The sequence below is a fragment of the Aphanomyces astaci genome (genome assembly GCF_000520075.1).
Source record: "Aphanomyces astaci strain APO3 unplaced genomic scaffold supercont1.99, whole genome shotgun sequence".
Lineage (NCBI taxonomy): Eukaryota > Oomycota > Saprolegniomycetes > Saprolegniales > Verrucalvaceae > Aphanomyces > Aphanomyces astaci.
This window is the reverse complement of record NW_009798362.1, coordinates 134,850-149,152: the sequence shown is the minus strand read 5'-3', so window position 1 is coordinate 149,152 and position 14,303 is coordinate 134,850. Positions and strand designations below refer to the sequence as shown.

At 51.7% G+C, this 14,303-nt stretch overlaps 8 protein-coding genes across 10 annotated transcripts in view; 5 read left to right on the top strand and 3 right to left on the bottom strand.

Annotated features, from left to right (window-relative positions):
• The first annotated feature begins 157 nt into the window (after positions 1-157).
• H257_17163 lies at positions 158-2,737 on the top strand. Of its 2 annotated transcripts, XM_009845848.1 has the most exons (5): positions 158-288; positions 339-643; positions 697-807; positions 864-1,332; positions 2,272-2,737. In XM_009845848.1, exons 1-5 carry the CDS (start codon positions 231-233, stop codon positions 2,691-2,693), a joined length of 1,365 nt encoding a protein of 454 aa, XP_009844150.1. In that variant the 5' UTR covers positions 158-230; the 3' UTR covers positions 2,694-2,737. The 2 variants fall into 2 exon arrangements, with proteins under 2 accessions (XP_009844150.1, XP_009844151.1); XM_009845849.1 differs by lacking the exon at positions 2,272-2,737 and having other exon boundaries at positions 864-1,482.
• A 168-nt stretch (positions 2,738-2,905) lies between these two features.
• H257_17162 (hypothetical protein) lies at positions 2,906-4,011 on the bottom strand. The gene is made up of 4 exons (XM_009845847.1): positions 3,467-4,011; positions 3,343-3,407; positions 3,199-3,274; positions 2,906-3,090 (listed from the first exon to the last, which is right to left on the bottom strand). The coding sequence occupies exons 1-4, from the start codon at positions 3,825-3,827 to the stop codon at positions 2,990-2,992; spliced, it is 603 nt and encodes a 200-aa protein (XP_009844149.1). The 5' UTR covers positions 3,828-4,011; the 3' UTR covers positions 2,906-2,989.
• Positions 4,012-4,467: 456 nt separating this feature from the next.
• On the top strand, positions 4,468-5,950 carry H257_17161 (hypothetical protein). Its single transcript, XM_009845846.1, has 6 exons — positions 4,468-4,680; positions 4,740-4,848; positions 4,915-4,980; positions 5,039-5,157; positions 5,216-5,320; positions 5,379-5,950. Exons 1-6 carry the CDS (start codon positions 4,574-4,576, stop codon positions 5,863-5,865), a joined length of 993 nt encoding a protein of 330 aa, XP_009844148.1. The 5' UTR covers positions 4,468-4,573; the 3' UTR covers positions 5,866-5,950.
• Positions 5,951-6,476: 526 nt separating this feature from the next.
• Positions 6,477-7,217, top strand: H257_17160 (hypothetical protein). Its single transcript, XM_009845845.1, has one exon. The coding sequence runs from the start codon at positions 6,671-6,673 to the stop codon at positions 7,151-7,153; it is 483 nt and encodes a 160-aa protein (XP_009844147.1). The 5' UTR covers positions 6,477-6,670; the 3' UTR covers positions 7,154-7,217.
• An 80-nt stretch (positions 7,218-7,297) lies between these two features.
• Positions 7,298-8,408, bottom strand: H257_17159. Of its 2 annotated transcripts, XM_009845843.1 has the most exons (6): positions 8,281-8,408; positions 8,111-8,225; positions 8,019-8,057; positions 7,823-7,956; positions 7,634-7,750; positions 7,298-7,568 (listed from the first exon to the last, which is right to left on the bottom strand). In XM_009845843.1, the coding sequence occupies exons 1-6, from the start codon at positions 8,388-8,390 to the stop codon at positions 7,400-7,402; spliced, it is 684 nt and encodes a 227-aa protein (XP_009844145.1). In that variant the 5' UTR covers positions 8,391-8,408; the 3' UTR covers positions 7,298-7,399. The 2 variants fall into 2 exon arrangements, with proteins under 2 accessions (XP_009844145.1, XP_009844146.1); XM_009845844.1 differs by lacking the exon at positions 8,281-8,408 and having other exon boundaries at positions 8,111-8,248.
• A 119-nt stretch (positions 8,409-8,527) lies between these two features.
• On the top strand, positions 8,528-9,674 carry H257_17158 (hypothetical protein; the record flags this gene model as incomplete). The annotated part of the gene is made up of 3 exons (XM_009845842.1): positions 8,528-8,786; positions 8,849-8,987; positions 9,058-9,674. The coding sequence occupies 3 exons, from the start codon at positions 8,528-8,530 to the stop codon at positions 9,590-9,592; spliced, it is 933 nt and encodes a 310-aa protein (XP_009844144.1). The 3' UTR covers positions 9,593-9,674.
• Positions 9,675-9,895: 221 nt separating this feature from the next.
• On the bottom strand, positions 9,896-11,546 carry H257_17157 (hypothetical protein). Its single transcript, XM_009845841.1, has 2 exons — positions 11,008-11,546; positions 9,896-10,961 (listed from the first exon to the last, which is right to left on the bottom strand). Exons 1-2 carry the CDS (start codon positions 11,484-11,486, stop codon positions 10,013-10,015), a joined length of 1,428 nt encoding a protein of 475 aa, XP_009844143.1. The 5' UTR covers positions 11,487-11,546; the 3' UTR covers positions 9,896-10,012.
• A 476-nt stretch (positions 11,547-12,022) lies between these two features.
• H257_17156 (ULK/ULK protein kinase) overlaps positions 12,023-14,303 on the top strand; it is a gene marked incomplete at its 3' end in the record, with an annotated part of 6,848 nt that continues 4,567 nt past the window's right edge. Inside the window, exons 1-4 of the mRNA XM_009845840.1 lie at positions 12,023-12,107; positions 12,164-12,797; positions 13,532-14,051; positions 14,080-14,179. Coding sequence (XP_009844142.1) covers positions 12,055-12,107; positions 12,164-12,797; positions 13,532-14,051; positions 14,080-14,179 — 1,307 coding nt within the window. The 5' untranslated portion in view covers positions 12,023-12,054. The remainder of the gene's footprint in view (positions 12,108-12,163; positions 12,798-13,531; positions 14,052-14,079; positions 14,180-14,303) is intronic.

Genomic DNA, 14,303 nt, shown 5'->3' with positions numbered 1-14,303 from the left:
TACCCCGCAATCGCAACATCAAGCCGGCGCCAACGTGCACCGAGATATCTTTGTGATACACTGGTGGAGTACTAGTAATAAAATACTATATTCAATGTCACATTAGATAGACTTGCTTTTCGTATCGTTCCTCCAACTGTGGTTATTTAATTATCCCATTGCCTGTTGCTGGGTTGTTGTTCCAACGCTCGCAGCGACATCGGAGCGTCGACACAGCAGCTTCCGCCAGCATGGGATGTGGGTTCTCTCGAGTGTGTGGATCGATTCTTTTCCATGAAGACGACACAGGTACGCGTACATGCCTCTGTGGCGCTCGTCACGGGGCATCCTACCGGTAGACGACCTTGGCAAGACCACGTCGCCGATTCGGGAACGAAGGCGGACGTTCTTCCGTAGCAACAGCTTCAAGTCGGGTGTGTTGATCAAACCGTCGACGGGGTCGTGCGAGGTTCCGTTGCATCGTCAAGAAGTCGACGTGGATGATTCGGACGATGGCGAACCAGTCGTGGTCGTCGATGACGTCGACGACAGGAGTGTGAGGGAACCGCATGTGTACGTCGGCGGCGGGATTCCCGGTGTGGCCGTGGACGAATTCACCATCGAACAGCCCAAGTACACGGGTCATGTCGTCGGAGGATGTCACGTACGCCTTCTTCTTTCTATCTCCTCCATCACCTTCTTCGCCATTGTTCATAGTCCGTGTCTCGGTCCATTTGGTGGGGCGCGCGCACGCGCGCCGGCAACGACTCGATGGGTCGACGCAAGGAGAACCAGGACTCGTTCTGCATTCGCGACCGCTTTGCCAATGTACGTCCATCCGCTCGTGTTTCATCTTCGTCTTCACGATATTGTGTCCTACGTAGTGCGACGGACTTACGTTTATGTGCGTGTTGGACGGTCATGGGGCCCAAGGAGCATATGTGAGTCACTTTGTTCGAGACCACTATCACGTGCATGTGGCCGCAGCCCTCCGACGACACATTCCGTCGCTGCCGCCGCCTCCATCTTCGTCGCCTGGCGATGATGTCCATCACCCAGAGAGCGTTGACTTTAACATGTTCACGCTGGACACGATCGAAGACGTGTTTCTTGATGCATCCTGCCGCATGACTGCTGCCCTCAAAGATGAAATGCATTTGGACATTAGCGTCAGCGGTACCACCGCCATCGCGCTCCTCTTCGTCACCTCTGGGCATGCCCAACCCAAGGTGTTCGTCGCGAACGTCGGGGATAGTCGCGCCGTGGCTGGCGTCGTTGCTTCGAGTTGTTCAGCAAGCAATAGCTCTCCAACGACCTTCAGCACTGTGCACTTGTCGACAGATCACAAACCCAGTACGTCGACTGTCTCTACATGTTTGTGATCGGTTGCAGTTCATTTTCACTGCATTATTCGGACCCATATTGAACTTAATAAGATGGTCGAATACCAGTATGTACACGATTGTGAATTCGCTAGTAACTTGCAAACTTCGCGGGGTTTTGTCTAATCCAAATGGAATCGAGCTTGAGTGTTTGATTGGTTGAATTAGTCGAGATACTCTAAAGTCGTAAGAAGTCGAATGTCCTTACTGTAAGAGCCAATCCAATCCACTCAAAATTGAATTAGCCAATCGCGGCGATTCGTGATTCGACGGGGTCTGGAAATTTGTACCGAATCCACAACACACACTATATAGTATTTGATTATTTTCCATTGAACTGCTTCCTATATTGTGCTTTCGAGTGAAATGTCGTTGTGGCGTGGTTTCTCGTTGGAATTTAAATCGATTTTTTGATTGGCTACCTCAGATGAGCTCAACATTATTAGCCAATCAAAACCCATTTCTCAATGAAATTCAACCAATCAGATCGATTGTGGATCGGTTTTGTCGATTGCACCCCGCCTCCCCAAATTTGTATCAAATCGACAATATGTTGATTGTCCTTTTACCCAAAATTTGGGCTTTTGTCTAATCTACTATCGATCGATTCATTGTACTGAATTTTGTTGTATATAAAGAGGTGTCCTGTGGGGATTGGTATCACACTAATTGAAGTTGATGATGGTTGTTTCCTGCAATCTGATTGGCTAAATATATCCTTCTGCCGATGATTTGGTTGTGTCGATTCATTATTCTGTTTACAGTTAGAATATAAACACATAAACAATACTAACTTACGGTATAGTACTACTTGTAGTATACTTGTGGCTATACAAATTACTGTAGTCACTCTCTATGTGCTTGAACTTCATGACCTTGTGAGTCATAACGTCATCATGCATGTATGTAGATGACCCACACGAGGAAGCGCGCATCGTGGCCGCCAACGGCCGCGTGTTCGAGTACGGCGTGCCGCGCGTATGGCTGCAGGACGTGGACATGCCCGGCCTCGCCATGAGCCGGTCGTTCGGGGACTCGGTCGCCACATCCGTCGGCGTGATTTCCGACCCGCAGTGCTCGGAGCTGTTGCTGACCCCGGGGTCATTTGTGATCGCCGCGTCCGACGGTTTGTGGGAGTTTTCGCCGTCGACGGACGTCGTGGCCATGTGTGCCAAGGGGGTACCCTATGAGGATCCACAGACGACATGCGATTTGCTCGTGGCAGAAGCGCTGGAGCGGTGGCTGGACGAACAAGATGTCGTGGATGACATCACGGTCGTGGTCGTGGTCGTACGAGGTGACGACGACCGAAGACAAGAGGAACAGTTATGATAGTTATTATGAAAATACTAAACTAATAGTTTCGAACGTGGGGATGGAAAGGGGCATGGAATAGATGAAGGACGTTGCTGGAATAATACATGAAAGAGGTTGCTGGAATACTTCGAAGTAATAGATGAAGGACGTTGCTGGAATAATAGATGAAATAGATGAAGCGGTGATGGAAAGTAGATGAAGGATGGCGATGCAAAAGGGGCGATGGAATAGATGATGGGGGTTGATGGAATAGATGAAGGACGTCGCTGGAATAATAGATGAAGGACGTTGCTGGAATAATAGATGAAGGACTAGGCGGGTGGCTCGTCGTCGGAGGTGGCAACGGAGTGGACAGACGACGGTGCAAGATTGATGGAGGTGGACGAGCATCGGTCCAAGTCTTCGGTGGTTGCTAATGGATAGGAGAGAGAGCGTGAGTTGGAGAATGGGGAAGGATGTACCAGGCAGCATGGAAGGATACAGTAACTCTGTACATCTGCAGTGGTTCCATCGATGATACCTTGGCTGATCGTGTCGTCTGTGTGGGTGGCAGCAGGTGCGGGGATCTGGTCGACCCACCACCGACTGGTATTAGTCTACCAACGGTATGCCATCAACCCACGAAAACACGACTGAGGATGTAGATGCAGGTAGTACTATGTACTTTGGGATCGTAGAGGTAAAACCACTGGTCGGACGGGTCCCACAGCAGCACTTCGTTGTGATACACTACAGAACGTCATGAGTTCAAGCCACACCGATCGACATGATGGACATGAGCTACGCACGGATGGACGGCGGAGGGGTCCACTCGGCTCGACCAGTGTCAAAATCAAAGTAGTAGACGTCGGTGTCCTCGTACGCCAAGCCCCAGTACTCGATGACAGGCGATGCTGCTTCTGTCGACTGTTCGTCGTGGAAGATGTCGTCGTCGAGAGCGGTCGTGTCCCAGAAATGCTCGCCTTCAAACACATATGGTTCAAGGATGCCCATAGAGGATGTCATGATGACGGAGGATGGGGTTGGCGGAGGAAGGAGCAGCATTGCTTCAATCATGCCGTCGTCACCGCGAGCATATGTGTATTCGCATGTCTTGACTTCATCCATTTTCAATCCGCCAGGGTCGTGGATGTCGCTACGGACAAGCATGTCGGCGACAGCCACGGCAGTTTCAAGTGAAACCGGCGACGCCAGGTTCTGCCATCAACGTGTTTGCGCAGTCGAGAGATTCATGACCTAGGTACACCTCTGTCGTGTGGCATGTGCCTTCACCCAATGAGTTGGCTGACGTGGCAAAATGATGGGAGGCACAGATCTCTCGTCACGTGGCGAGTGTTGGCATATGTCCGAATTCACGTGAGTGATAAAACAAATAAAACGTATAAAACGTCTACGTTAAACAAACTGGTCTGGAAGTCAATCAGCAACGTCACCAAAGACACATCTGCTCGTTTTGGACAAGATACCGTCGACAATTTGTACGGAAAGAACGCTACAGTATTGTCGTGAATGAAAATAGTTGGTACTATAGATATATGCACGAGGTCACTTTTAGTTTAAGGTGGTTTGGAGATTCCCCACGTAACGATACAGTAGTATCTATACAGTATGGTGGCAGTCTCTTGCTCAGAATGTCTAAACACGCGTTTTATAGGTTTTACCTACGGATCTTCAAAGGGTGTATTCCTCGACGAAGTTTCTAACGGCGGGAACAGAGAACAACGATCAATTTAAAAAAATATGTTCGTTTGATATGGCGACCGCCGGTCATAAAATAAAAAACTCGCGAAGAAAACCGAACTTCAACCGGCATCGACGGCAAGAAACCTCGGGATATCATTGGGATAATTCAAATCACAGCCATCGGGCCCCCATCTCGAGGGGTCACTTGCATCATGGGACAGCGCGCATCAACTGAGGAGACGCGCATCCAGGACCGAGCTAGAGGATACATGGGGACGTACGTTGACCTGGGCAAGCACGTCGACCAAGCAAACGAATGGTACGATTGACTGTCGCACGATAGAGTCGTTGAGGTCGACACTGACGACGGGATGTTAGGGCAAAGCTGTGTCCGACCCCCAAGACGTGTCAACTTCGCTTCCGCATCATCCTCAACGAACGCATTGCCACCGAGCTGGTTCCATTCATGTGGAAACTGGACGGAAACGTACGTGGCATTATGAGGAGAAACCAACCAGACGAAGGGGAGGACTCATGTCGTTGGCATGTGTAGGTGATGGTAGAAGTCCGCAAGTTTCGACGGCGACACCCCCCCGACGACTCGGACACGCACATCTCGGTACTACAAGTCCCGCTCCTTGCAATGTGTATAGTGACGCCGCTGTGTCATATTGCAGAGCAACACCATTGGCGCCGCCAAGTGCTTGTCGTTGTATCAGTTTTACTTTATTTATTGCTTCTTGTCGGACGTGAACGACTGTGCCATGCATTCCGTGGCGATGCATCCGTTGTTCAGGTCCATCCGTGTCCCCTATGCCCGCTATCGATACATGATGACTCATGACGCCTGGTAGTGACAAAGCATTCGACGATCGCGAGTGTCAGATCTGCATGGACACGGACAAGGAGGTCGTGTTGCCGTGCTCCCATAGCTTTTGCCTTCTTTGCTTTCAAACCTGGTACATCACAGTCCCCCTCGCCCCATCCCCCACACATCCAATGACGACCGTGCCGTAGGAGCTCGCAAAACCAGACGTGCCCCATCTGCCGCAGTCAACTGCACTGCGCCGAAGGCGAGGAACTGTGGCATCTGTCGTCGTCCAGGGGTATCAGCAACCTTGCGTCGTACGCGCAGGACTTGGTGTCGCGGATCTACGAGTTTCTCGATAAGCAGCCCGTGAGTCGCTTCTCGGACGCGCACGTCCACGCGTCCAACGTCCGCTACACGATGTGGCGCATGCAAACCATCCAAAGCGACCTGGAGCAACCGCAGGACCCATCGCCATGTTCCATCACAACCAGCCACGGACCAGAGAACGATGCATCTCTCCATCCGGATTACATCTTCGCGTTGGCCGTGGCCGGCGGTGACGACCAGGAGCTGGCGCTGGAGGAGTGCCGAAGGCAGGTGCATTTCCCGACGCTTACGTACATGTCGTCGGTGCCGATGCCGTCGCTGGCCGAGTTTGTCTCGTCGAACCATAGTCGTAGCGACGTAGCCTAGTAATTTATGTATGTTCACGTGAATACTAGTATAAATGATAGCACTACTATTAATATTTCCAAATACCCATGCTATAGTAGTACCAGTACTGCAGTTGTTATTGGCAATGTTAGATTTCCAAATGTCCCTTGTGTTTATGTTATAATTCCACACGACGCTGGCCACTAGCGCGGCCCCGATCACCAACGGCCAAGGCCGCATCTCACTCCTTCTTACGCGCTGCGCACCATGCAGTGACCTTTACCTGGGATCGCTCCGGCCAATGCCACTGTCACGTCCCACCCCAGCTGCAACTCGAGTTCCAACGACTTCAGGCGGCCCTCACCACCTCCACGCCACCCACCTGCCGATGCCATTTCTGGCACACATCCCTCTCCAATAACTCTTGGATCCTCGATCACCACGACCGCTATCTGCGCTCACACCCGTACGACGCCTTTCAGGAAGCCCACCTCGGCCTCCGATGGGCCTTCACGCCACGCAGTGGCTGCACCATGGCTACTCCATTCACCAAACTGGACGTGCCATTGCACCGCCCAAGACAACCTGGCCCACCAAGCGTGGAAGCTCATCCACGCCCTCACACTCCCTGTGGAACGACCGCTGCGCAGCGCTACACGACAACACCAGCCGTATCCCGCCGCCTTCATCCTTCCCTTACCTTCACCAAGCGCATTTCCAAGCCTTAACCACCTACCACGCCTAACGCCGGCACTGCCCCCGCGCCGACCTGTATCATGACCTCGTCTTACGGTGCAGTCTCTTATTAGCCCACCCTCCCTCTCCCCCTCGCGGACAGACCCCAATGCGTGAGAAAGGTGTGGTGTCCTTCATCGGAGCTGCCCGCATGGACGAAGGTAGTGGCAGATCCGGAGCTGTCGCAATGCCCCCTGCTGAGCCGCTCCTCTGCGAGTATGCTGCGCACTACTTCCCAGCACCGACTACGAACAACATCGCCGAATACGACGGGTTGATTCGCGGCCTCCAGTTTGCTGCGCACATGGGTTTCACGCACGTCACCATTTTTGGCGACAGTCAGCTCGTTCTACGCCAGATGCAAGGCGTCTACCGCCTTGGGCACCCAAACCTGCGCGAACCCTACCGCTCATCAGCACGTACATGGGCCGCACGATTTCACTGCACATGGGTTCACCGGCAATCAAGCTGCGGACTTCTTATCCAAACGCGCGCCAGACCTCGCATGGGGCTTGTCGACTCTCCTTACTGGACACAACACGCCGCTCCCCCCCCGCGATCTCGCCGCCCTGTACGATTTTCTCGACGGTGACCTCACCTTCAACCCCGGTTGATCCTCACACTTAGAGTGTAGCTTTACCTGTATAAGCTCCTAATACCTCAACAACAAAAAATTCCACATGACCCTTGTGGATGTTATAATTCCAACTTACCCTTGTGTGTGTGTTATAATTCCAAATGACCCTTGAGTGTGTGTTATAATTCCAAATGACCCTTGTATGTGTGTTATAATTCCTGGACTATGTGGCAAGTACTGCATACAGTACCTATTTACTAGTCACCAGTGGTCCAAGACAAAAAGGGCTTGAGTGATCAAGTGGTGGATGTAGGCGGCGCGGTCATGGCTGTCGTACGTTGCGAGGTGCCACAGCTCGTCGTCGGACTTGGCGTTTTGCTGGATTGGAAGGACGCGGCGGCAGGTGGGGCAGGAGTTGTGGCAAGCATGCCTACAGTAGGAACATGATTACACGTGAACATAAGATGATGCGAATGGGGATGGGACAGTACGTACCACGAATGAAAGCATCGTTGGCAGAAGCTATGGGTGCACGGCAATACGATTTCGTTGTCTGCATCCATGCAGATGAGGCATTCCGAGTCGGAAGGGTCGGTTGGTTCATCGACGTGGCTAATGGAACATGAATGCGTGAGCGAAGGCAAGGGGAATTAGCTTCAAGACAAAATTGAGTGATGGGTGTACCTGCCAAGAGACCCGCCCATGGGAGGAGGTGGCGGCGACCGCCGCCGGGATGCGCAGTCATGGATGTCGGAGAAGTAGCAATACATGCGGTAGAACTGGCCGACTGTCAATGTCTGAGGCGCGTTGATGAGGCTCTACAAACCCATCATGATGGTGAAGCACGTGTCCTGGACAGGGGGAGAGCTAGGAATGGTACTTGGTCGTGGCGACGCAATTTTCTCGCTTCAACTTTTACCTACGTATCCCATCAGGTTGCTGTAAGGTGGCAGAACAAGAAATGTTACATACAACGTCTTCCAACGTCCTCGTAAATGGAATGCATGCGCACGCCAATTCGTCTTCGCGGAGTACGAGCATGCGGAATCGCAGTTGCACGGCGGTGGGGACTGGGCACTGCCTCGCCCTACAGTACTCAGCTCCCTCCCATGACAATCTCCATCATAACCATCCTTCCGTACCATTCGTTGGCTTGGCCGACATGCTTCTCAAGATCAACCAAGGATCCCGCAAGCGCTCGTATTCGACCCTGCATGTGTTGGCCGTCGGCACTCGACATGGTTGTGCCCATGTTCTTGCTCAATGATAGAATTCTCCGATCTGATGGAGGCGTTAAATACGAACGTTTTGCGTTAAAGCATTAAAACGCATTGACAGTTACATTTGAAACGGCGGCGGCTTTTTATGTAACGTTGGGCCAGTTGCAGGATGTTTGTGCTGGACGACGAGGAGTCTGATGCAAAGGAGCTGGAGAAGAAGGCGCAAAAGGCAAAGAAGAAGACAAAATTGACACCGGAGGAGGAGGCCCTCGACAAAGTCCGCGCCGATGCCACCGAGAAGAATATGTACTGGGCTCCCATCCTCCTCCTCTTCCCACTCGGTCCGGTGCTTGTGGCGCTCACGACGGTCGTGTTTGGCGGGGTGATCATTAACGCCGCGCCGTCAACATGCAACGCGTATCTCAAAAGTACGCTCACATGTTTCAACTTGACATCATGATGATGCACGGCTTACTACATATTGCTGTAGCGTTCATGCAAGGCGCGGTGGGCCTTAGCTACATCCTCATCTTGTTCTATGCGTACTGCTGGATTGGCCCTCGACCCATCACGAAACTCAAGATCCTGCGGGTGTTCTACACCGTTTACGGCATCGTTTGCTTCCTTTGGTACGGTTGGCCCCCGTTTGGCTTTCACTCCTCGTCGCCGACAACACATTATTGACCCGTGCATCTCTAGGTGGGGAGTGTTTGGGTCTCTCCAAGCCGCGACCGCCACGTCCACGGGTCTCAACTCGTGCTTGCAGACCGCGCCCGCGTTGTTTGTGTTTACGCAGTACCAAGTGACGATCTTTTGGCTGTTGCTTTGCTTCTTCATGTGCTTTGCGTTCAAGGAGATGCGATCGCACTGGACAGCGTCCGAGCATGTGAAAATGGCCAAGCAAAAGGCTGCCGACGAAGCCAGAGCGAAAAAGGACATGGAGGACGCCGCGGCAGCAGAGGTGGCGCGGGTACAGCAAGCCAAGGACGCCGCCGAGAAGCTAGCCAAGGCGGAACGGGACCGATTGTACCAACCGACAAACGATGTTGCCGGAGACATCGACGACGGAGACCATGCTGGGCTTGACGCAGCTGTCGCGGAAGACCCACAAGACGACCCACAAGAAGAAGAAGAGGAGGAGGAGGAGGAGGAGAACGAAGGCGGCGAAGAAGGCGATGCAGATGAACGTGACGACCCAGAAGGAGCAGATTCTAACGAACAGGACAAACAGTGATACATGGCTACGAGTGTCAGTGGCTGTAGTGGCATGGCGTTGCCACTGCCTTGCAAATAATATACTAAGGTTAACGTTACGATTATTGTCGTGAACTTACCCTCCATGCACTCTATATCCTTCAGCGGCGTCATATAAATAATTGCCGTTCACAGTCAGTTAATACTTGTCACCCATGGAACCAAGACGGCCAAGTCTAACAGTAAATAAGCATGTACTTGAAGTAATAACTACTGTAGTAGTAATACTATTACGTATTTCAAAATAATTAGTAACTACTGTACTTCTAATAGTAAAAAAAAGTATTATTTTAAAAAATCCAAGGAGTATTTAAATTCAAATATTCTACTACGTAGTAATACGTTTCGAGTACCCTGTCGCTATCATCTGAAGAATCCTAACTCGAGAAGCTCACGGATGTTACTTGTCCTCGTCTGGCACGACGCGCAACGACGGGATGTCCGAGTTGAGGCCAATGATACTGGACGCGTCTTGGCGCAGGACGGTGCCGCCGAAGCGGCCGTGGATGGCCCATGTGTTCACTTGGACGTACATGGCGTCGTTGAACTTAGGCAGCATCGCCAGCTCCTGGTACACGATCGTGTCGGTTACCCACCGGCCGCCGGTTTCGTTGAGCAGTTGGCGGTCCGCCGAGTAAAGCGATATGTTGCTGCCCGTGCGGCCCATGACAGGTTTGGCCACGTACCCCGACGTGAACGCGCTCACGTCCCTTTCATCGAAGGACGACTTGAGCAGGTACGGACTGTGGGGGTACATCTTCGACAGGATGGGTAGGATAGCTTTGGAGCCGGCTAGAAGAGTCCACAGCGGCTCAAACACTCGGATCGAATCGTGCAGGAGAATGTCCATGAGTTGAGGCTTAGAAGGCAGCTCGAACGAAGGCAACATGGATGCTTCCTCGCGAGCTTCGACCTGGTTCATCACCGTGCGCCAACACCATGTCTTCCACACGTTCTCGATGCGGCGGCCGGCAGAGTCCTCTAGGCCTTGCTTGTCGCCGTCTGTCCATGTGATGCCGTCGATACCCACGACGAGGAAACATGTGATGCCAGCCGCCTCTGCCGCCGCCTGCATGTACGTGGCGTGGTATCGCTCTTCAATGTCTCGGTCGCACATGATGTGAAGTGATCCGACAATGGACAAGTTCTTCCACGTTTGCACGAGTTGCTGGAACAAGGTGGCGCTGCTGCTTCGACCGACGGAGGCCACGCCCGCCGCCGCAGCCCATGCATCCTGGACGTAGCCGCATTCCAGCAAGCAGGATGCGGAATCCGCATTGTACTCGTACACCTTGATGCCCCCAGATGTCAAGGCGAAATCAAATCGACCGGATACCACATCGTGTTTGCTACAGTGGTGTTTTAAACACCATACAAAACACGACAAAAATGTACCTGATCGCCCACGACCGGCGAATCTTGGGCCACAACACGTCGGGGATGTGAAAGAACTTGCCCACTTCTCCTTCGTTGTCCAGGACAAACTCGGTGGCTTTGAAGAACATGTCATGGAGCTCGTCAGTGGCATGTTCCAGGCCTGCATGGCCCGATTCGGTGATCGTGTAGTAGGAAGCCGCGGGGGACGACGGGGAAAACGGAGCTTTCAGTTCGTTGTAGATGGGAACATAAGGCAAGGAATGGTCGAGCCACGTGCTGGCTGGAGGGTCTGACGCGACGTGCACGGAGCGCACAGTGAGATCCGATGTGACGGCGTTGGGAATCACGACGGGTTGCTCGGCAACGGCGACGATCCCCTTGAGGGACGTTGCGCGGGTGGTGAGGTCGATGATGCGCTTGCTCGGTCCCAACCCGCTCACCTTCGTCGACCCTTGGTCCTTCAACACGTTAGTAGCACCCACAAACGTTTTCGCCATCAAGCTGAGAGGACAGATCAATTGATTTAATGAACGATATGATCTTGCGTTGGCCTTGTGGTGGCCAACCTATTTTAAGCTCCCTGTAGGCAGGCAAATGTTCCACCGCAATCTGCAATCAGTTGAACGGTTTCTATTGTTCCTCGTGGCAGGAAGAAGACACTGTTTGCCTGGGCTTTGTGTTCCTGGCCTTGCTTTCAAGCCTAGAAGACGGCTTCACCATGACCTGCATCTCGTGCATGTTCGCGCAAGGTCGATGCCGCCGTTTTGTATTCAAGCGTCAAAGCCAAGGTGGTCGTAGTTTAGGTCAAATGCTAATATTGTTTTATATAGCTCAAATTAAGCAATGATTTTAAAAACATGGATTTGCCATCGAAAGTTTACTTTATCTTTTGTATACACTATGTACTCGATTTTGTGGATATAGCAGGACAGATTGAATCGTAGTTCACGAAATGCCGGATAAAAACAATTATCCGGACACACGGGGTGTTGTGAGCAAGTATACTGGGACGGAGTCAACCGCTTGAGGATTTCGAAGAAACTACTAGTAGTCACGGTCGGCGGGATGACTAGCAATGTGAATGGAGAAACCATTAGCGTCGGCGGCAATATCTTCCGGTAGGACTGCTACATGTCGTTCATGCTCATCTGGGCTTATGATGGCACGTTGTCAGGCTGGTGGAGACTATCGGGCGGGGGTCATATGGCACGGTACACAAGGCCGTCAACTTGAGTTCCGGCGCGGCGGTGGCCGTGAAGGTGATCAGCAAAGATCGTCTTCTGCGCAATCCACAAGAACGAGCGTCCATTGAAAAGGAGATCGAGACCATGCGGGTGGCCGTGGAGCAGTACGAGAACGGCCACCCGAACATCGTGCGATTGCTGGCAACGAAGGAGTCCAAGGCGTCCATCTTCATCGTGTTGGAGTACTGCGCGGGAGGCGACATTTCATACTACATCAAGGCGTCGGCGCGGGGGTTGAGTATGGCCCAGACGCGGAACTACATGTCTCAACTCGCGTCCGGGCTGCAGTTCCTTCGCCAGCAGCATGTGATCCACAGGGATCTCAAGCCTGCCAACCTCCTTCTCAGCAGCAAGAACGTCGCGTCCCAGAAGGTCAAGATCGCCGACTTTGGGTTTGCTCGGGCGCTAGAAAACGAGTGCATGGCCGAAAGCGTCGTGGGGTCCCCGCTGTACATGGCGCCCGAACTGCTCGACTACAAGTCTTACGATGCCAAGGCGGACCTGTGGAGCGTCGGCATCATCTTGTACGAAATGGTGACCAAGAGCCACCCGTTTCTCGTCGTGGTAGGGCTTATTTCACGACTCTATAGTTGGTGTAGTACAAGATAAGTGACCCTATCTACCTGTACAGTATTCGTCAACTGACTTTGAAATGGTCCAGTATCACACTAATTCATGTCACACACTAATTCGTGGTTGATTTGGTCGAAAAGTGGATAATTTGATTGGCTACTTGATTTGTGATCTGGGTTTTGATTGGTCGATATATCGATTGTCTGCCGATTTGGTGAGTCGATTGAGCACCACCCCAAACACTCGAATATATCGACTTGACGATCGATATATATTTGCCGTAATAACATGTCGTGGATATTGAAACACACAATGTATTGAAAAATAATATTTCATTCTACCGTATTTGTCGTTGATCTGTATTATGAATATATAAAACGCGCCTATGATTCTAAATTTTACTATATTGTCAAATCAATGTTCAATTCTTCAAATTGCATGACATATGGCGCACACGGTATGACAAATTCACTAGTTAGCATTGCTTTGAAAGGACATGAATCATTCTGTGCAAATATATAGTACGTTTTCTATATATATATATATATTCATGGTGCACACATCCACGGCCACTACGGTCGTTATCATATCTGTGTGTATTTTTTCGACGGAGGCGACAGTATCTCCATGGATGGAGTCCTTTTGTATGTATATGTGACACTGTTTTTCTATCGCCAACCCGTCCAATGGATTAATATATATATATATATATATTGTTGCCTTAGGACAACGTCCATGCGACCAATCACTTGGCCCTGCGTCGTAATATTGCACGGTATTACGAGAAGTGCCACCGATTTGTCATCCCCCCGGACGTGACAATGAGCGCCGACTGCGCCGATCTCCTGGAAGGACTTCTGCGACGCGATCCACAGCATCGCATATCATTTGACCAGTTTTTCAACGCGCCGTTTCTGCTGCCGCTGCCGCCGCTGCCGGACGACGACCCGCCGCGTCCGCCTCCTCATGGAGACGGGGGGCTGGAGGCGTCGGGGTCCCCCAAGCAGCCTCTTGTAACGCACGACATGACGTGGCACGACTCTGGAGGGAGCGACGAATATGTGCTCGTCGAGCGCGAATATGAAGACATTGGCCGAGAAGTGCTGCAGGATGCCGCCACCGCCGACGACTTGGCGGCATTGCCGAATGAAGAACAAGGCCATGGAGGGGGGGAAGCCAGCGACGAGGTACGCCCTTCGGATGACTTCGTTGTGGACATGATGGGCATGATAGCCGCAGCAGGACGTGGGGGCTGCCGTCGTGACCAAGGAAGACCCCCCCCCGGCTGCAACGACTTATCCCCCACAAGCTACGACATCATGGCAAGATGATGAAAATCGATTGGAGGAGTTGCTTGGTATTTGCTATAAAAGGTATGCACAATGACGAAAAAAGAAAAATATTAGGAGTTTTATAAATGTGATATTGGCTGGATTTTGTGCGTTTCATTATTATTAATGTTGTATATATATATATATATATATATATATATATATT